The sequence below is a fragment of the Bufo gargarizans genome, chromosome 3, assembly GCF_014858855.1.
Source record: "Bufo gargarizans isolate SCDJY-AF-19 chromosome 3, ASM1485885v1, whole genome shotgun sequence".
NCBI classification, from domain to species: domain Eukaryota; kingdom Metazoa; phylum Chordata; class Amphibia; order Anura; family Bufonidae; genus Bufo; species Bufo gargarizans.
The window spans coordinates 63,972,785-63,995,158 of NC_058082.1; the positions used below are offsets into that span (position 1 = coordinate 63,972,785).

At 46.7% G+C, this 22,374-nt stretch overlaps 1 protein-coding gene across 2 annotated transcripts in view; it reads right to left on the reverse strand.

The window, feature by feature from the left end:
- SLC11A2 (solute carrier family 11 member 2) overlaps window positions 1-10,966 on the reverse strand; it is a 172,613-nt gene extending 161,647 nt beyond the window's left edge. The window contains exon 1 of one of the 2 annotated variants that reach the window (XM_044286051.1): window positions 10,923-10,966. Coding sequence is in view for 1 of the 2 variants with exons in the window: in XM_044286050.1 (XP_044141985.1) it covers window positions 1,175-1,271 (97 nt within the window). In the remaining variant the exon portion in view is untranslated. Of the gene's footprint in view, window positions 1-1,174; window positions 1,377-10,922 lie in introns of those variants that run through there. The other variant, XM_044286050.1, reaches the window with a different exon arrangement.
- Window positions 10,967-22,374: the final 11,408 nt, after the last annotated feature.

Sequence of the window (22,374 nt, forward strand, 5' to 3'; positions counted from 1 at the left end):
AAATTTCCCAAGGGACCTCCCAAGCCCTCTTCATGGTGCTGGCCAGGTACATAATGAGGTAGGAGCAGGTTCCCTCCTGAATTCCACTTTATCACCCTTTTCAGGATGGTGATACAGTTGAATAGTGCAGCACGGGTGGCAGTATTCTGGTATTTGGTTCTGCTGGGGCAGTACTTTGTGCTGCACTAAGCTATTGCTTGCCCTGCCTTCTGTCAGTCTGGACCCTCCTACAACATGGGGCCACTTTAAGTTCCCAGTACGTCCTTAGGCTGGTCAGAAACTTCTTTCACTAGTGCACTTGAGAGAGAGCCTGCAATCCATCTCTCATCATATCCTATGTACCGGCGCTGCGGATCTGCCATAGGCTTCTTCCTAGACATCTTCTGGTCAGCAGTTTATAGGTCACTGGACTTTCCTAGGCTAGATCCTCGGTCGTTTTCCTCTTACACATCGGTGACTTCTGTCAGCGATATTGCAATCAATCTGTCCTTCGCAACCTAGACAGAAGACATCATCATCCGGATGGAGGGGCTCGCTGCATTGCTGCAGAACTCAAAGGGCAGCACGGTGGCTCAGTGGTTAGCAAAATCCGGCCAAGGACAACATCTGTATGTCTGTAGGTTCTCCCTGTGTTTGTGTGGGTTTATTCCAGGTACTCCGGGTTTCCTCACACACTCATATACCTACTGATAGTGAACTTAGATTGTGATCCCCACTGGAGGAATCAAGTGATGGTAATGTCTGTAAAGTGCTGCGGAATATGTCAGCGCTATATAAGTGAATGAAACAAATAATAAAAATAAAAAAAGGGCCCCTTCAACACTTAGTGATCCCCATGGATCCAGTTTTAATCCTCAGATGTTTTCAAATTGATGTTGCTACCTGATACAGGTTCTTTCTATAACAACTGTTAGTAATATCTTCTACAATCACCCAATTTTTTGTCCTTTCCTCTTCTACCTTGCTTTTGCTAGTATAATATAAAACATTAGTTATGAGTAGTGTTAAGCGAACTTGTGTTATAAGTTCGGCGTCCAAAATTCGGGTTATGGATTCCGCTACCACGAACCATATGGAATTCGGAATCCATAACGGGATTCTTTGATAACCCAAACTTAAAGCACAAGTTCGCTCAACACTAGTTATGAGCTTATTATAATGAGCCTGGACTTACAGTTTTGTGTTTCCGTAGGTATTTTTTCCCCAGACAATTGCTGATCCGGTATTTTTGGACTCCAAAACAGCAGGAGGATTTCTTGGAGATTTATCATAGCAAACGGAAAGATGTTTATGAAGATGTGTTAGACGGTATGTTAAAGTCTGTTAGCTCCGTGACCGAGCAGACTCTGCAGGATCAGATTCGCCATCTGGTCACACAGGTAAGAGTTAAGGAATAATGTTCACGCATGAACAAGGATAAAGTATTTGTGACCTCGCACACAATTCCTCGCTCGGCAGCTCACACTGGAAAACTAATTTTAAGATAGCGTCTCTGGGGTGCTAGATAAAAATGCAGAAAGAGAATTCCAGCTCGCCTATGTCTGTTAGTATCGGGACATAGCGTCCAGCACAATGGCCCTAGTCCCTGTCCAGCTTCATCTCCATTTTGGGGAATCAGATGTCCTTTCACTAGTGAAGTCTTAATCCATTTAATTTGGTCACAACCTCGTCCTGTATCTGATATTTCGAAGCCTCTACTGTTGTCTTCGTTCCCTCTTGTTCATTCAGGACACTGTCACATTGGTGTATTATGCACCATATTTTGCATCAGTGTTTCTAAGCCAAAACCAGCAGTGCAGAAAAACCATGGAAGAGGTGCAACATTGTCCATTTCCCCCCTTCCACTATTACTTTGCTTTACAAATATTGACCATATACTGTCTTGTGAAAGTGACCTTACTGATCTTTTTGGGTTGTACAGGTTATTGTGCTATATACAGGCTCCTGAACCTGCCTTTTTTTTCTTATTCTAGGTACAGCATGGAGTTCACCCAAAGGTAGCAAATCTGCAGGAGGTCAGAGCAGCCTTCTCACATCCACCTTTCTGTATGAACAGTCTGGATGTCCAGAAAATGGTACGACCACTAGTGCACAACTTCTTGTTTTTTCCCTTCTGAAGTTTACATTATTACATTACATTACATATACAAGGTATCGCCTAGAGGGGAAGGCTTCCTCGATTGGCCAGAGCAGAGACCAGTACAGAGTAGGATTCTGGCTGGCTTAGGCCAGCCGTGTGCACCCCGCATCATGGAATGGGTCCACAATTCCGGAGACGCGGAACGGAGTCACGGAATGAAACACCGGAGGCACTACGGAGTGCGGACATACCACGGACCCATTCAAGTTGAATGGGTCCAGCCCGCTGCACGGATGTTGCCTGTGCATTGGGGACTGCAATTGTGGAACCCAGTGCACGGAATGGTCGCACAATGGCCGTGTGCATGAGGCCTTAGTGTGATACGTTAAATGCAGCTTAGCATTGCCAATAAGTCTTCATATCTTAGAACTCTTCCAGTAAGTCTCCATACAGGACTGGTCTCTTTTTAAGGACATCCAGTACTCTGCCCCAGCTGCATCCAAGGCATCCGGCTCTTTACTGATGAGGGGCAAGCACGGCTGTCTACGGATGGATATTTGCTTGGCTATTTTCCCTGCTCATGAACCAAGATGGTTCTCTCTCCTTGGGAGATGCATCTTTGGATAATGTGCACTATGTAATGATTAATTTCTCTTGCAGTGCAACATGTGCCTGCTGCTATCCCAAGCCGATCCGATCCCAGAGGGTCCTGGCAGTGGGCATTCTGTAATCTGCACCTCTTGTGGAGATCATTCATTTGCATCGGGGCTACTCAAACTGGGCACCACATTTACTGCGCTGTGAAATGAATGCTATATAAAATATTACATCTTCTAACTGTACTCTGGAGCTGTCAGCAAAGGCTAGAGCTAAACTAATTGATGGGTTGTGTCATACTGTGGCAACAACCTCTTTGCCATAGCCAAAGTACTTACTGTGTAATATAACTCTGCAAACAGGTGAAATACAATGTGGCTGCAGTTATACCCCCTCTATGTGCCATGCATTACTATAGTGATATCTGTCATTGTTGTAGTATTACTGTGTCTCTTAGGACTCATACCAATGGCAGAGCCTTGTGCACAGAGCCTATAGGACATTATACAACGCAGAGCCTTGAGCACAGAGCCTATAGGACATTATACAACGCAGAGCCTTGTGCACAGAGCCTATAGGACATTATTCAACGCGGAGCCTTGTGCACAGAGCCTATAGGACATTATACAACGCAGAGCCTTGAGCACAGAGCCTATAGGACATTATACAACGCAGAGCCTTGAGCACAGAGCCTATAGGACATTATACAACGCAGAGCCTTGAGCACAGAGCCTATAGGACATTATACAACGCAGAGCCTTGTGCACAGAGCCTATAGGACATTATTCAACGCGGAGCCTTGTGCACAGAGCCTATAGGACATTATTCAACGCGGAGCCTTGTGCACAGAGCCTATAGGACATTATACAACGCGGAGCCTTGTGCACAGAGCCTATAGGACATTATACAATGCACAGCCTTGTGCACAGAGCCTATAGGTCTGCATCCTATTACAGAACTATTCTCCATTCGCTCTGTAGTGTAACATATGATAGAACTTCCTGCATTCTTTTTTTTTTTTTTTGGATTTTATATAATTCAGAGAAAAAAAGGCCTCAATATGAAATCGGAGACAACAGTACAGAACGGGCCTATAGATGAATTACGGCTCCGTACGTCTATTACCACTGTACAATAGGCCTTTGTCTCTCCTGCATTACATGTTGTCCCTCATCTTGATGTCTCTCATTTGTCCAGTGTAGCTCATTCACTTAAGGAATCCACAAAACCTGCATTGTTACTGAGGCTTTAGTAGAGTGTCCTATGACCCAGGTGGCTCATACAGTCTTTTGTCCTTACAGAGAGCTTTGAGCCGTATAATGTTCCTGACACCGCACCTTCCAGCTTTTTTCCTTCAGCGCCGGCTCAGGTCGCACATTTTTGAAATTCATCACCTGGACAGCGCCCTGCATCAGTTGGGAGTGCAAGAACTCACCGACGACGAAGTTAAGGTGGTGAGTGTACTTTAATATATTTGAAATTATTTTTTTAGGGAAATTTCACTCAAGCATGTCACACAGGAAATACGCCCTGTGTGACAGCAGCAGTTCCCTACTGAATACTGCTCCTGTGTCATAAACTCACAGCACTGTATTGATTTTTCTCGTGCATGGCATTGGGGGACACAGCACCATGGGTATATGTCCAACTACCACTAGGAGGCACTAGACACAAAAAGTGTTGGCTCCTCCCAGGTGGGCTATACCCTCTCCACAGGCACGAGGCTATTCAGTTTTAGTCTAGTGTCCGTAGGAGGCAGACCTGTCCTGCTTTTTTGCAGGTTCTGCTGTTTTTTATTTTTATTCTTTTCTTTTTTCTCTCTTCCGCAGGTCTCGGTGTTCTCCACCGTTATACCTGCTGCAGGCTGGGGCTCCATCGTGTTCCACTTTAGTTGCCCCCCTGCGGGCGCGTACTTCGGTACCATCGCCGGTCACCCAGTCCCCACGGACTGCATCCGCAGTGGCTTGCCGGCATTCCCACGGTTTCCGTGTTGAGTCTGCCGAAGGGGTGACCCTGCTGCGCCCGAAGACATCGGATGGTGAGTATATCTGATGGTGAGTATACTCCCCTGTGTCCCTGCCCCAGGGTTAGGTTCCCTCCTGTGGCCAGGGGGATGGGATCCACCTTAGCTGGGGGTCCTGGGGAGCCTCCATCTTCCCCCTAGCCAACCCCCCCTTTTTTCTGGGGGGGGTTATATTCTTGTTTCCCCTCCCTTCTCTTCCCCCTTGGTTGGTCTTTTCTCTCCTCCCTGGCCACACAGTCTTCTCCCTGGCTTCTCCGCTACTTTAGTCCCCGGCTTCTGCCGGGACTAGGCCTCATCTTCTGTGGCCCGTTCCCGGCTCCCAGGTGCTCCGTTTGCCCTGATCCACCTGTCCCTAGGTGTCGCTTCTCCCCCCCTACCCTCCTCACCTATTTTTATGATTCGGTGGGCCCTCTGTCGGCCGCGGTTCGCCCCGCCCCCCTCGCTCCATTCCCGGCCGCCTTAATAAATCGAGGCCCCGGCTTTTGGGCCTGCTAGGCCGCAATCTTCCCGGCCCCTCCTCCTTGCTTCCCGGGCTTTTCTGAGCCCCGCCCGGCCCTTGGGAGGGGCTATCTCTTCACCCTTTCCTGGGCTAACGTGTTTTTTCTGCTGAAGGGGGTGGTTAACCCCTTCCCTCCCCTCAATTGCTTTATGTCCCCTGCAGCCCTACTGACCACCTCTTTTGGGGGGACAAGCTGCTGCAGCGCCTCTTTGGGGGAACAGGGCGTCCGGGTCAGGATAGACAGCCTCTGCTGGCTGCTTTTTGAGCATCTCCTCTCCCAGCCTCTCCTCGGTCGCCACGTGTTTTCACGTGCGTCCGCTGTCTGCACCTCTCTGGGTCTAACAATGGCTGCCGTGCGGTCAGCCTGTCCCTGCTGGGTGCAGTACCTCTTCCCAGATCCTTTCCCCGAACAATCCCTTTGTGTCGGTCCCCCATGAATGGGCTCCCTCCGTGTCAATGCCATGGGAACCTTGACCGCCTCTCCCTGGCGGTGTCGCTGGCCGCTACCAATCCAAATTGCGGCCACCTCTGCCCTCCCAGGGTCCTCCCTGCAGATGGGGCACGCTCAGTTAGGGGTACCTGCACCCGGGTTCGGCTAGGGGTAGCTCACGGTACTCCCTCGGGTGGTCTCAACGGGGTACCACCCCTCCTCGGCATCCTCGGATCCCCCCCAGGACAGGCCTGAGGCTGGTGACGAATCCTTCCTGTCACCCCATCCGTTGCCTCTGGGGACACCTCTGCGCCGATTCCCTCGGAACAGAGCATCAGGCGGTCTTCCTCCATACAGAAGCCCTCTGGGAGGTCAAGACGAATGTGGACGGAGGAACCTTTCCTACCCAGGGTTGGTATCCCCTCTAGTGGATTTTCGGATGGTGCTCCCCTGACCACACAGGTATTCAACCGCACAGGTAAGGCAGCCGTCCCCGTGTTTAGCATACTGAGTCACCTACGCGGTGTCTCTGATACGTACGCCTTCTCCTTAACAGGGGGATGCCTGCACCACTGCCATAGGCTGTCCCTGACAAGCCTTCCTGGTTCCCCTATACCAGGGGCTATCCTCTACATATTTGAGAGTGTTTCCACAGGGTCCCCATCCTGGTGGTGGTGTTCGCCACTCTACCTCATTACAGGGGGTTCCTGTTCTGGGCAAGCGGTTAGCTCGGCTATCGCCTCCTGTAGGTTGGGGAGTTAAGAGCAATTGTACAGCTGCCTTGCCCCTTTTCATAGGTAGTGTACCTACACCTACTCCAGATGCTGAAGCCATTACTCCTGGCTGGCTCTGGGGTGTTCCATACAGCACTATTTCTCCCTTCCGGGCGAGATGTACAGGCCGCTTCGATTGCCGTTGCAATTGCACCTGTCTGTTCCCAGCCACTTTGCTCCCGTCATAGGTAGAGTATCTACGCCATCTCCTGATGCTGTAGCCAATTCCCCTGGCTGGCGCTATGGTGTTCCGTGCGGCACTATTTCTCCCTTTCTGGCGAGATTTACAGGCCGCCTTTAATTGCCGTTGAAATTGCACCTGTCTATTCCCAGCCATTTTGCTCCCTTCATAGGTAGAGTACCTACGCCATCTCCGGTGCTGTGGTCGATACCCCTGGCGGGCTCTATTGTCTTCCAGGCGGCAACATTTCTCCCTACGGGCGAGATATAGAGGCCACTTTCTATTGCCATAGAGTTGCCCCTGTCCGGTTCAGTTACACCTGTCTGTTCCCTGCCACCTTGATCCCTTAACAGGTAGAGTACCTGCACCATCTCCGGATGTGGTAGCCGTTCCTCCTGTCCGGCTTTATGGTGTACCATGTGGCATTTTCTCTCCCTTACAGGACGAGATTTTGAGGCCTCCTCCAGTTGCCGTGGCCATTGCACCTACCTCATCATAGTGTGCACCAAACAGCCATCTTACTTCCTTCATAGGTAGAGTTCCTGAACCGTCTTTGATGCTGCAGCCGTTACACCTGTCTGGCTTCTATGGTGTACTATGCGGCCCTGTTTCTGTTGCCATTGCACCTACCTGATTGTAGTGTGCACCTGTCTTGTTCTTTGTGGTACCGTGCGGCCCTATGGGTTCCATTGTTAACGCAGTTGCTGTTGCACCTCTCTGGGTCTGGGGTGCACCATGCGGCCACATTGCTTCGATCTTAAATGAAGTTCCTCTTCACAGCCATATTTCTACTTTACAGGTTGTGTACCTGTACCCTTCGAATGCTGTCGCATCCCCAGATGCTGTGGCTATGTTTCCACTCTCCTTGGTCGGCAACATGCAGCCACTTTACCTTTATTTTAGGCGTGTGTTTGTAGTACCCCAAGTGCTGGGCCCTGTGGTGCGATCTGTGGCCCAGACAGTTTCTTTCTTACTAGGTGTTTTCTGCCCACGGGTTCTAATCTGTGCTGCAGATGTTGGTTCCATCCGTTTGGTTCTTCCGTACGTCTGCCACTCCGTTACTGTCGTCCTCATTGGTCTCCTTGTGCCGCTCAAGGCACTGTCAGCACCAGGTCACCCTTGTTCAGCATGTGCATGGTTACCATATCTGGCAGGGGTGGGTCAGCCCATCCCCCACCTTATCGGTCTAGTGCTGCTTCTGGTAGCTCCAGTATATGACTGATCTGTCTGGTCCGGCGGGTGGTCCTCATTCAACCTCCTACTCCATGGCCAGGTGGTTGTTGGCCTTTGTGCTAGAGTTGCTCTTGCTTTCTCTTTAAGGTCCTACGGTATGCTGTGCTCCGCGTTACCCCATGTTATAGGGGAGTACTCACATTGTTTCCTATTGCTGAGCGGGCCATTCCTGGTGTAGTACAAGGATCTCCACTGGATCTTCTACCTTGTTTGGACATGTAGCTGGTGAGCATCGGCCGCGGCAGTGGTTTTCGGTCATCGCTGGATGTCCGCCTCACGGTATCCTTCTGGGTCCACGGCTTTTATCATTGCTGGACGTCCTCCCTGACGGGTCAAGGACAGGACCTCTGAGCGCCACACACACCTGTCTGAATTTTCAGCTGATTGCTCTGGTATCGGACAGGGCCCCGTAGTTCCTTCTGGGTCCAGGTGTTTTCGGTATTCCCTTGTATTTTCTGCTTAGTTGTGCTACATGGCGAAGGGGCAGTCCTCTTGGACCTTGCTGTCGTCTGCACCTGTCTGGTACTTTCTCCCCCCTGGAAGTTTTCTGTATGCCGGTCGCAGCTGGTTTCTACATTTCTATGTAGGCTACCCCGGTTTTTTCATGGCGACTTCTGCATTCCTTATGCATATCGATGTCTGTCGTTTTGTGGTACCTCCGAGCTGCTGTACTTGCCCTCTCTGGGACAATGTTTACGGTTTGCTGGTCAATGTTTTTGGTGCGGCTAGTTGTCCATGGCCAATGTCCCTTCCCCTATGGCGGTTTCTTTTCGCCTTTCCTGGATATGCTGGCTTGCGTTGTCTTCCGGTGGTTCAGCTCCTGGTTCCTTGTGACCCCATCTGGGTACTCCTTTCTGGAGTCCCTGTCCCTGTTCATTTGAGGTCCTCTTGGGATTTGTCTTTTTTTTCCATCCTCCCACGTAAAGTACCTGGTATTGAGTGGTTTGGTGCTACGGTTTGCAATTCCACCGTATGGTCTCCTTCGGGAGGGACCTCCTCCTGTTGTAGACCCCTTCCTCCTTAGGCTGTTTGGAGTGCTCTTCTTCTACTCCCATGTCTGTCAGTCCAGTGTGTTCCTGCCAAGGTTGCCTGGGCCTGTCTCTGGTTCCTTTTTTCCATGATACTTCACATGCCCAGAGTTTCCTCTGGTCTTGCGCTTTACAGTGCTATCTTGTTTTCGGAGGCTTGTGCCTCGTTTCCTGTTTTTGGGGACGCAGGAGCGATCGTTCTTTGTTCCTGGCTTTTACCTACAACCCCCTCCTTCTCCAAGGGTTGGCAGTTTCCTCTAGCAGCCTTGGGTTTTCGCCTTTACATGGGGCGCTTGGCTTCTTCACCTGGCCTTGCGGTGAGGGGAGTCCCTCTCCCTTCACATGTGAGCCTTGCTATGGCTTCCCTCACTCGTTTGGTTTCCAGTGCTTCCCTGTTTCTTTTCTCCCCTGGCCTTTCAGGGGATGGCCACAGGTTTATGGGTCTGAGACAATGTAGGGCGTTGGGTCGATCCAACACGCAGTGCTGTCCTAATTTTTTTTCTCCAGCCCTTGGCTGCGCTTGGTGTTCCCTTTTGCCACCTTCTTGCATTTGGGATTTTCTTCCAGACATTTGTCCTGGGGTGCTGGCAGTCTTCCCTGCTTCTTCTGAGGTTTCTTCCTTGTTATGAGACCTCTTGCCCATTCCGTGTTTTTTCCTGTTGGGTCACATGGTCACATTCTCCTGCACCTGTATGCCCAGCCGGTGGCACGTCTCTTCTTTTCCCACCCTCAGGGACTGCTTTGGGACGTCCCATGGTGCTGTGTCCCCCAATGCCATGCACGAGAAAATTGGATTTTTTGTACTCACCGTAAAATCCTTTTCTCGTAGTAGGCATTGGGGGACACAGATCCCACCCTATGTTTTTACTTCCGCTTCTCCGGGCTGGTCTCTTGATCTTTCCCGGTACGGGAGTTGTTGGTTCCTTGCTTTTCTTCTCTCTCCTACTGCTTTTGGTACAAACTGAATAGCCTCGTGCCTGTGGAGAGGGTATAGCCCACCTGGGAGGAGCCAACACTTTTTGTGTCTAGTGCCTCCTAGTGGTAGTTGGACATATACCCATGGTGCTGTGTCCCCCAATGCCTACTACGAGAAAAGGATTTTACGGTGAGTACAAAAAATCCAATTATAATGCTCTGTGTTCCTGCCTGACCTCAGCTGTACTGAATTGTACTCACGAAATGCCTTCAGTACAGCCACAGTCGGGCAGGAACTCACAGCATTATAAGGGCTCATGCATACAACTATTGGATGTTTTGTGGTCCGCAAATTGCAGATCCGCAAAAAACACGGATACCAGCCGCATGCATTCCGCATTTTGTGTAATGCAACGTCTTGCCTCAAATAGAACAGTCCTATACTTGTCCGTAACGCGGACAATAATAGGACATGTTGTATTTTTTTTTTTTTTTTTTTTTTTTTTGCAGCCCCATTGAAGTGAATGGTTCCGCATATGGGCTGTGTTCAGTCTGGGTAATGCTGCTGTCACACGGAGCGTATTTCCCACACAGAATACGCTTCTGCGAAATGGCCCTAATTCGTTAAATTCTTTGGGACTTGTTGGGGCTGCTGTAGGGTTTAGAGGAGATGGTTCTGTTCAGATTTAACTAGAGTTGAGTTAGATTTGTTGGAATCTTATATGCAAATGATCTTATAAGAAGATCTATGCATAATCATTAATGGGGGAAGGGGAAGCATACACGTGCACTATAATCGTCATGACATCGGCATAAACCTGTATGAACAGTGGCTGAACTCCCCACCTGATAATTACGGTAGGTGTTTATTTGATGATGGGGTGTGATCGTTGGATTGAGTAATTAACACAAACGCTGCTTCTGAGATCCCTGATCACACCATAAAAATGCACGATCAGCTTGGCCGAGTGTGCATGTATATTTCAAAAGAGAGAGGAAAAAGCTGCTAGCAGGCATTTCTGCCTTATTTCCTCCCGGACAAATGATTGGACTCCGCTTTCCTACATCTGCCATTGGGACAGTCAGCCGACTGCTACTCGTGTTAACTCTGCGGTTTCTTTGGTTTTCAGGCTTGTTATATCAGAGGGCTAAACTCGGCTCACCTCAGTGCGGAAGACTGTAGGAAATGGTTAAATTGCTGGCTGCAGCTGTCAGGAAAGCTAAAAGGTAAAAAAAAAAAGTCAATCCTGAAACCATTTTGGGAATTTTAAAATGACATGAATTCACAGCAGTGTGGTATGTAATGTGCTTTTAAGTTAGAGAATTGCACTTAAGCCTCATGCACACGACCATATTTTTGGTTTGCATTTTTTGCAGTTCGTATGCAGTCCTGATAATTTCAGTGGGTGCCCCAAAAATGCAGGTTAGTGCACTGCATGTTCTCCGCATCCTTATGTCCGTTTTACCATCCCACAAAAAAGATGGAATATGCATTTTTAATATAGGGCGGGATGTGCGGAACAGGAAAATGCAGTTTGCGGTCTGCAGAACGGATACGGTCATGTGCATGGGGCCTTAGACTAATTCTCTTATCAATGTCTTCTACAAGCTGGAGCAGTCCTGATGGTGTGAGAAAGTAAGTGCAACATTTCCTGCAGCCACTTTCTCCAGTGCTCTGTGACCAGAAGGAGCACGTCGCCACAGCTCTGTGGGGAGGATACATACAACGGGCAGTAGTTATTAGGTTCTGTTCACATCATTGTCTGTGAAGGTTCTCATTCATCCAGGTCATGGTATATCCGTAGTAATAAGTCAACTGGACTTTGTATTTTATTTTTCTTAGACGTTTCGCTGTTCATCAGACTGGCTTTCTCAAGGAAAAAAAAAACTGTCTAGCTGATCTGACTTATTACTTTTGATGTTCACATCATGCGTGTGCTGTCCGACCTGTGCAGCCCCGTGTGCTAGCCTCTGCACCCACATCTGCCATGTTCAATGTCAGGCAGTTGAAACCATGGGATTTATATTTTGCAAGGTGGACATCTTGTTATTGAGGCCACATGCAGAATGGTGTAAACTGGGGATTACTGGTGTAATTCAGAGGCATAATATTTCCCATTTTTACGGGAAATATGTTTTCTTGTCTGTTCTGCTAATGTCATGTTAGAGCTTATCCCTTTTAAGGGGGATATTTTTTAGTTGGAACATTCATCAGGATGGGTGCATGTATTAATAAATAATTCCACGATATGAGAGATTCCCCTTTCATATTTTTTTATTATACATTAGTACATTATAATGTGGAGTGTTTACCAGTAATAAGTGGGAAGCATTTCTAAGCATGAGGGATAAGTTTCCTGGCCATGGGACAGAAGCAATTCTATTAGCCACAACATAGATGTATCACTTATTGTAAAAATGTTCATATCATTAATAATGTTCATTACTGCTGTAGCCAGCCTTAGGCCAGATATACACAAGCAAGTTCATTATAATGCTGTGTGATCCTGTCAGAGGTCAGAACAGGATCTCGCACTGCGAGTTTCTTGCTTTGAACTCACTCGTGTGTGTGTCTCGCCTAAAAGGCCTTTTCCGTGGGCCGATGAACACTCGTGCATAATAATTGCCCCATGTAAATACCGCGATGACACTCATTTGTCAGCTACAGATCATTCTTGTACATATTGGACTTTCATATGAACACAGCTAGGGCTCGACCGATTATAGGAGTTACTGATCTTATCGGCCGATATTTGTGATTTTTAAAGTTATCGGCATCTAATTTTGCCGATAATGCGTCCAGCGTGCTATCACAGAACATGAGAGCGCTGCTGTCAGCGCGCCATGTTCCCTCAGCAGCACAGGGGAGAAGGAGTCCCTCTCTCCCTCCCCCGTGTCGCGCTGCCAATGAGGAGAGACGGGAGGAGAAGGGGCAGGTGCACTGTGCCACCAATGATAATTAACATCTCATACAAATACAGGAGGGGGTGCCCAGCCTATATAACAGGATTGCAGCTTCCTGTCAGAGGCAGGCTGCCAGCTATGTGATTCTGTGCCCACACACTCTCCTTCTGTATTAAACCTTAATTGGCATTGGTGGCGCAGTGCGCCCTCCACCCTCCAGTATTAAAAACATTGGTGGCACAGGGTCCCCCTCCTCTTCATTGGTGGCAGTGGCAGCTTCTGATCGGAGCTCCAGCAGAGTGATCCTGGGACTCTGATCGGTTACCATGGCAGCCAGGACGCTACTGAAGCTTTGGCTGCCATGGTAACCTCCCTGCTGCTGTGTGCACAAAGCACAGGGCAGCAGGGAGAGCGTGAGGTCCTATTCACCCTGATAGAGCTCTATTAGGGTGACTAGGACAAGGGATTAAAAGATCCCAGGTTCAATAATGAAAATGCACAGAATATCGGTATAGGTTATGGGCCTGAAAGTTCACAGGTTATCGGTATCTGCTCTAAAAAAAAATCTCTACATAGCATTTTAATTGCTAGCATTTTAGGCTTTTTATACTGTTAGTGCATGTTAAATATTGACGTATGTCTCACCTTTTTGTTTCCAGAGTCTGAGGCCTCATTATTATTGCACAGCATGGTCCTGCTATGTGTGAACTACCTCCAGTCTGTAGAGAAGTGACCCACGGACTGTCATCATTGACTTGTATTCTGCTGGCTTCTTGGGCGATCTCTTATGTGAAGGGCCCTAGAGATTGATGTCCTGAAGACTTGTAAAGCGTGCACTATTGAAGAGATTCTTTCTTTCTGGACTTAGTACGTTATGTGAATCTTCCTTTTCTTGGAAGACTTATTCTGCACGGGTACATTTTTAAATCTTGCGTGTAAAAAAATGTTTATTCGGAGATGAAAACGTGGTCAGGTCGGGACCAAATAAATAAGGAAAAATGCTAGTCTCCAGAACAGCTTGAAGATCTGACAATTCTTATCAAAGAACCATCAAACCGACTACTTCAAACCCCTTTTTATGATATGTCATCGTGATATATCAAAGGTTTTGATCTGTGGGGTCTGAGAGCTGAGACCCCCGCCAGTTGCTAAAATGAGGAGATTAAAGTGCACAGAGCGCGGCCTCTCCCTTCTGAAGATGGGCTCTATAGAAAGGTCGTGTGCCCATCAGACGTCCCTTCTCTCTCTTCATCTTAGCACTTGGACCCCACCGATCAAAACCTTTGAAATGTCACTATAACATATTAAATGTTTTTTGAAAAAGAAAAAAAGTCTGCTCTATTTGCTCAGAAACAGTGTCGCTCTGGTTTCCAGTATTGCATCCTATTCCCATTTCAGTGAATGGCTGCAGTACCAGACTGCACCCCGTGAAGAAAATGGTGCTGCTTCTGAGCAATAAAAAGCATACCCCTTGGGAAAGGACCAATTTGCTTTGTAGGTGTTGAGAATGTACTGTATACGCTGTCATTTGATGCTACTGAGAAATGTTGTGGATTATACTGCCTTGTTTAAAAGGAGAAGTATTAGATCGGTGGGGTTCCTACCGCTGGGACCCCCACTGATCACAAGAACAGGGACTTTGTACCCAGTGAAGCCCCCAGAAATTAACAGAATGGCCGCTACCTTCATATCTATGGGAGTTCTGGAGATAGCCGAGTACAGTGCTCCACTATCTCCGGAAATGCCATAGAAATGAATGGAGCAGCTGCGTGCATGTCTGGCAGGCCACTCCATTCATTTTGTAGGACCCCACATGGTATGGGGGTCCCAGCGGTAGGACCCCCACCGATCTAATAGTTATCCCCTATCCTGTGGATAAATGGAAGGCCCTCTTAATTTCTCCGCCATTGTATACTGAACCACTCAGCAGATATGGAGGGGAACGCCCGTCTCCTTCGGCTTCTAAACCAGTGGCACTTTGTACAAACCACTCTCGAGTTGTTGTTTTGTTTTTTATATATATATATATATTCAGTAAGTACTGTAGCTTATGTATATTTTACTTTTGTTAATGCAGCGGAACTGTAAGATATGAAAAATATAAATCAGGTTTTATGGTGATATGTACACTTTGCTCTTAAACACAGGTGACATGCTGCAGTTCCACGACACGGGACTGTGAAAGGTGCTGTAAACGTCTGAATGTCTTTTAAATAAATATGTTTAAAAGTTGAATTTCCTTTTAAGTAGGTCCTATTGACTCCTTTTTTAGGAATTACTTGAGTTTCTCAAATAATAATAATGCTCAAACACTTTTTATATATTATATATATAATTTTTTTTTTTTTTTTGAACTTCGTGTTGTGCCGTTCCTCTATTATTCCTCCTGGAAATGTGTGAAAAAACTGACAGATGGTTATCATTCCCCACAGTTTAAGGGTTCATTCTTATGCTAAGTGTAGAAATGGATTAAGAAAAAGAAGCAGACTCTTTCCTCTCCCTTTACCATCCACTGTTTAAAAAAAAAAACTGGCATGATAGAAGTTCATAGGGACGTCTCCCTTTGTAAAGGGGAATGTTAAAACAGAATTGTCAATTTATTCATACATTTCCAGGAGGAATAGCAGAACACTGAGAAAAGGTGTTTCCAAAGTGTTATGGGGTATAACATGCATGTATTATAGCAGAAATGGAGTTGTGACAGATCCTCTTTCATATTACAGTAATTCTCACAAACTTTAGTCCTGGGCTGCATAATGACTTGTAGTAATATTGGAGGACTGCAGTGATTTCCTTCTGAGTTTAAATTTTTCATATGCATGAAAGTCCTGGTAAATATTTAAAATCTAAAATATATCTGGAAATTTCATAAATATGAATATAAGCTACTCCGCAGCATAATGGTAATCAGGGGTGCACCTAGCCTTTCTGCTGCCAGAGGCAAAAACTGAAATTGCGCCCCTCACTCCGTCCCCAATGCCAATTTCTTAACCTAACCCCTTCCCTTCAGCGCATGCCCTTTGGCTGCCCCTGCCTGGTGCTGCCTGAGCCTCACCTGGCCTCATTGGTGGTGCCCCCCCGACTTGTATGTAGCCGATTTACCAGGTTGATTTACCGCCAGATCCTCAACAGGCATCACATCCTTATCATGGTGTGCAAGCCTCAGTTCTGCCATGTTCAAAACATATGACATGGTGTTTTTTTTTTTTTTTACTTTATTGCCATTGCAGTGTGGCATCCGAGACAAGGGTGCAACCTGTCTATTCTAAGGCTCTTGATTGTCATGCCCTAGGAGTCCCTATACTGAGGGGGGGGGGGGGGGGTTTACTAAGCTAGATGTGCCAGAAATCGGACTCAAATTACACCACGTCTCGTGGCTGCCAGCGGATTTTTGGTGTGCAAAATGTTTATGGCAAATTCTGCCATGTGAACGATCCCTACTAAATAAATGCAGTGGGAGAAAACCTGCCCATATCGAGAAGATTTATGAAAGAACTACTGGCGGACACGATCTCCCCCCTCCGTAAAGACCTGCAGGAATTCAAACGGGACCTCAGGCAAGTGAAGGAGAGAGTGGAGGAGGTGGAGAGCCAGCAAGAGGCAGTTATATTGCACAGCACAGCGGTAGCCGGCAGCCTAGACAGAGCACAGGCGCACATTAACCGTTTATATGAAATGGTGGAAGACCAAGACAATCGCGGGCGTCGCAATAACTTACGGCTGAAGGGTCTGCCTGAAGACATTGGGCCTGAGGCCCTGAGAGGTGCGGTGACTGAAATGTTCGCAGCGCTAGTAGGCCAGGACTATGTGGGAGACCTCACTATGGACAGAATCCATAGGGCTCTGCGCCCTCCTCCAAAGCACGGAGAACCTCCGAGAGATGTGATCTGTCGGCTGACCAGCTTCATGGCTAAAGATCAGATAATGAAGGCAGCCAGATCCAAGAAAAGTGTCCCCTTTGGAGACGCAGAGGTGCAGATCTTTCAAGATTTATCCCCAATTACCCTTCAGAAACGAAGGTTGCTGAAACCGCTCCTGGATGTTCTCAGAGGCAAGAGTATCACTTACCGCTGGCTTCATCCCTTTGGCCTCCTGATTAATGCGCCAGGCTGAAAATTGACGGTGCGCTCTCCAGCTGACATCCCGTTAGTATGTGACGTACTGGAAATAACCTCTCTGGACATCCCTGTTTGGCATTCGGCGAAAGACCTGACAGAACTGCCGGTCTTACCAGGAGTGGATCCATGGACTCCAGTGAGGCGTCCGAAGAGTCGTACCGGGGGCAGGAGACCGGGAGACCCCATGATAACTGCGCCAGACATGGATGAAGATTGACAGGTCTCACGATATTGTTTGCCTAGGAGTGCCTTTCTCAGGGACTTGAACAGTTCTACACCAGAACCTGATTTTGCGTGAGTTACCGTCACTAGGGACAGTTGATAGTATTTGTTCCTCATGCTCAACCTCTATTGACTGGTCGTATTCTTGTTTACCGCGTCAGGATGGTGAAAGCATTACCCCTTAGGGGTTTCTGCCAGTGTTTTAGGCTGGTAGCGGAATCTCTTCACAAAGGATTCATTTGTTCGGTTATATTATTACAGCTATGTCTAGCCATTTGATATTTACATACTCGTTTGCACATATAGGGCCCTTTCACTGGTCCTCTCTACCCCCTCTTGATGGCCGCGGCAGTAGGGCAGGTGCTTAATTGCGCTGTTGAAATTAGGCAGCGGATCATCAAAGCCTTATCCCTGTTAATCTTAATGAGATTTAACTGTTTTGTTTGTTTTTTCCTTATTTTCTTCCCTCTGCTCTCCCTCTCCCTCCTTCCTACTTCTGAAATAATGACCGATATTTATAGTGGTAGCGGATATTATCAGCTCATAATGTTCATTGTAAAATCAGTATGGCGGAGCTAAAACTGTGTACTTATAATGTGAGAGGTTTGAATGCACCACCCAAACGTACTCAGATTTGCCATTTCCTTAATAGGCAAAAAGTGAGTATCGCTCTCTTACAAGAGACTCATTTCAAGAGAAACCACGTGCCGCGTCTCTCACACATGGTGTATAACCAGTGGTTCCATAGCACCTCTTCCTCGGGGGCCTCAAAAGGGGTTTCGATAGCGATTCACAAAAATGTCCCGCTGGTGGTGCAGTCAACCCTCCATGATGATGAAGGCCGCTATCTGTTTTTAAAGGGGACTTTGGGTAACCAGAAAATCACTATAGGAAACATGTATACTCCAAATGTGGCTCAAGCAGTGTGGATTGAAAGCACTTTATCAAAATTGCATGACTTTGCTGAGGGTTCCTTGATAGTAGGAGGAGACATAAATACAGCCTTGAACCCGTATCTAGATACATCTAAAAGCTTCTCGTCCCTTTCCCAGGTCACTATTCGGCGAATTAAGAAAAAACTGGCTGAATTGGGGTTAGTGGATGCCTGGAGGGCAATGAACCCAACCGCGAGAGATTATACATATTATTCAGTAGCACATGTTTCCTATCAGAGATTAGACTACTTGTTTGTTCCCCTACGGTCTCTAAATGATTGCGCTCAAGCTTCAATAGGCAATATATTATTGTCAGATCACGCCCCAGTGTACCTATCTATTAGGGTTAAGTCTATACCTAGAGCACAGTTTACTTGGAGGCTTGATGAGACTCTATTGAGCAAACCAGAGAATGTTCAAGATATACGTAAGCATATTGAGGAATATTTTAGTTTCAACGAGTCAGAGGATATGTCGCCGGGTCTGGTCTGGGAAGCTCACAAGGCGGTCGTGAGAGGGCATTTCATTGCATTAAACTCACATATCAAAAAGAAAAGAGAAGCAGCTATTGTGACATTGCAGGATCAGATTCAAAAGTTGGAGTTACTCCACAAAAAACAAATATCGCCAGAAGTGTTGGAAAGGTTGAATAGATTAAGGGCGGAGCTTAAGAACATATTGAATAACCGGGTGGCCAAACTATACCTGTCTGCACAGTTTAAATACTACGCACACGGGGACAAAGCGTCAAAGTTCATGATGGCTAGTCTGAAAAAGCGGAGACTTAAATCTTACATACATTCTGTTAAAGATGCATCCGCCAGATCTCTTATGTCCACTGACCTCATTGCTAAACAATTTTGTGCTTACTATAGCTCGCTTTATAATCTGAGAGAGAAAGATAGTGAGGCGGAAGTTGAGGTACGGTCAGGGGACATCAAGAGATGGTTAGCAGGTTTACGCCTCCCGGTTCTTACTCAGGATCAAGCACACTCCCTTGCTAATCCTTTTTCGTTACAGGAACTGAATAAAGCTCTAAGCACAGTTCCCAAGCACAAGTGTCCTGGACCCGACGGACTAACGGCAGGATATTATGCTACATTTTCCTCAGTTTTGTTGCCCAAACTGCTCAAAGTATACAACGAGGTGTATAAAGGTAATCCGCTCCCGACACAAATGCTGTCTGCTCTAATCACTATCTTACCGAAAGAGGGTAAGGACCCTTCATCCTGTGCCAGCTACAGACCCATCTCACTTTTAAACGCTGATCTGAAACTTTATGCAAAAATGCTTGCGTTAAGGTTACAACCCTTTTTGCCTAAACTGATCAATGCGGAACAGGTGGGATTTGTGGCTGGCAGAGAGGGAAGCATGAATACCACTAGGATAGTCAATATAATACACCACGCCAGGGAAAAATCTATTCCTTTGGTCCTCCTAGGGACAGATGCAGAAAAGGCATTCGATCGAATTGATTGGCTTTTTATGCGTCTGGCCCTGGCTAAATTTGGGATACCATCCCAATTCATTGATGCCACGATGGCTATGTATGCTGCCCCCACTGCCAGAGTAATGGTAAACGGCACTCTATCTCCCAGCTTTACTATAGGTAATGGTACAAGACAGGGGTGCCCTTTGTCACCCCTGCTCTTTATCATTGTAGTAGAATGCTTGTTTCAAGCAATAAGGCAGGATGATAGAATCCAGGGTATGAAGATGGGAAACACTAGTCACCAGTTAGCGGCTTTTGCCGATGACCTTTTGGTCATTATAACCAACCCATCGGAAGCTTTCCCGGCCATACAGAACTTGTTCCTGAGATTTGGGAACATGTCCAACTTCCTGATAAATCCCACGAAATCCCTAGCTCTGAATGTAACGGTTAGTAGGGACATACAGTCGTCCTTAGAGACACAATTTGAATATGTCTGGACAACTAGTTCAATCAAATTTTTAGGAGTAAATATAACCTCAGTACCAAGGGACTTATTTGAGACCAATTTCCGAAATTTACCTAAATCCATAACAACTATTATTGACTCATGGAGCATCCCCTTCACTTCGTGGTTTGGGAGACGTACGCTGATTAAATCAGTGTTAGTTCCTAAAATACTGTATTATATGTCGGTATTGCCTGTGCACCTGCCAAAAGTCTTTTTTGCACAACTAAGACAATGTTTTTCTAGATTCCTCTGGAAAAAAGCTAGGCCCCGTATCCCGCATACAACAATGATACAGCCTAACAAGCTAGGGGGAATGGGTCTTCCGGACATGGCGGAATACTATAGGGCTATCCAGGGAGTGAGGTGTTTGGAATGGATTAGGAACTCAGAGAACAGACTGGATACCTTAGCAGAGGCAGGAGACTCGAGAATTCCTTTGAGGTCCTTTCTTCTCTCGCCCCCTAAAGATATGCCTCCACAGATCAGGTCACTTAGCGACATGACAAAAAATACATTGAAATTATGGCACTCTGAGCTTTCTAAAAGGCTGTTGTCAGACCACGAGGTGTCGCCTGTGATTCAGGTGAGGGATGTTCTGTGGAGTTCTGGGGGAATCTTCGGATCTACCTTGCCCGTAGGAATTAGAGATCTGTCCCTTCCGTTAGTAGACTTAATGGACCCCTCGGGGATACTAAAAGAAGGGTGGGATAATCACCCTAAATTGCTAACTTTGTCTTTTATTCACAAACTATTCATTAAGCAATATTTGGGGAAAAAGACAGTCTCTCCAATAGCTTCTACGACGCAATTTGAAAAGATGACACTTTCCAAGGTGCCACCTAGGAAAAAAGTGGCACAGCTATACTCTGTGCTTGTTTCCCAGACCAGACCTGACTCATATAGCTTTGTCCGTAAGTGGGAAAAGGAACTGGGAGTTCAGTTCTCAGGTAGGGAAGTGGCGCGTATATGCTCTAACGCTCCCAGGGTTTCTAGATGCGTGAAGTTGCAAGAAAACCTGTACAAAGTCATCACTAGGTGGTACTACACGCCCCAGAAACTGCATCTTATTTACCCAAATAGTGACTCTTCATGCTGGAGGTGTCTCAAGGCTGAAGGATCCATGTTACATATATGGTGGACCTGCCCTACTATAGTTGAGTATTGGACACGGGTATGTTTAATTTGCTCACAAGTCAGTGGGATACATTTTACGCCCTCAGCTAAAAGTTGTCTATTAGGTTTATTGGAAAAGGATACAGGAAACAGATATACTATCTCCTTATTGAGTCAGCTACTCGCGGCTGCGAGAGTTCTGATAGCATTCTTGTGGAAATGTCGTAAGGCCCCGACCGTCTCTCGGTGGATTACAAAATGTGATGCACTTTATAGGTTGGAACAGATAGCAGGGTGGGAGTCCAAAAGAACACAGGTGTTTGAAGCCACATGGTCCCCATGGAAACAATATAGGAATTTCTCCTCATAATGGTGGATAGAACTTAGTAACTTAATGTTTGGTAATAAAGGAGAAGTAGGATCCCTTCCCCCCCCCCCTCCCTTCTCTCTTCTTTTCTTCCCCCCCCCTTTTTTTCCTCATTACTGCAGGTACTTGAAAATGTTTGTATTTCACTGTACGAATTGGAAATGTGTACCCTGTTGTGGGGATGTTTTATCTTCTGTATTTTCTGCTAAAGATTTGGAATAAAGTATTTTCAAACTTTAAAAAAAAAATAAATAAATAAATAAATAAATAAATGCAGTGATGCTGTTGCTTGGTACATTTCAACCAAAAATGAAATTGCATACCAGTCTCTCAATGTGTGCAACTACCTAGTTATACCCAGCCTATATACAGCGTGTGGTTTTGGGCTTTACGCCAGGGTACCATATGTGGACAGTGCATTTAAAGAGGGCCTTTCATGGTTTTATATTAATTGCGATAAATACCTTTACTTACGGGGTACTCCCCACTTGATGCTGCCACCCTGCCTGATTTTTTTTTTTTTATCATCGCTCCTGTGCCCCCCTGTAGTTTTCCCGCTCAGTATGCTAATACTGAGCGGGAAAAATACAGCGGGGCACAGGAGCAATATTTAAAAAAATCGGGCAGGGTGACAGCGTCAGCGAGGGGTTAACCCGCAAGTAAAGGTATTTATCACAATTAATATAAAACCATAAAAGAAGAGAAGCTCTGTCTGAAGAGATGACTGAAGCAGTTTAATATTGGTGCTGCCATCTCTCTTCCCGGGTACATGGAGCACCATCCAGCAACAATGCCGCAGCCTGTATTGGACCCAGAGATTGTGTGATCGCCAGGAGCAGAACAGGGCTGCTGGGTGTAAGACCCGGATCAGCTCCGGTTGGGTGAAATTCCCTTAATAGGGGGCTCCCATGGCTTCCCCAGTTATAGTGCAAAATTAAGGTCCCCAGAGGTATTTTCTATAACCTCATGGGGACACATGTGCCAATTATATATGGTTATTTTGGTGACCCTAA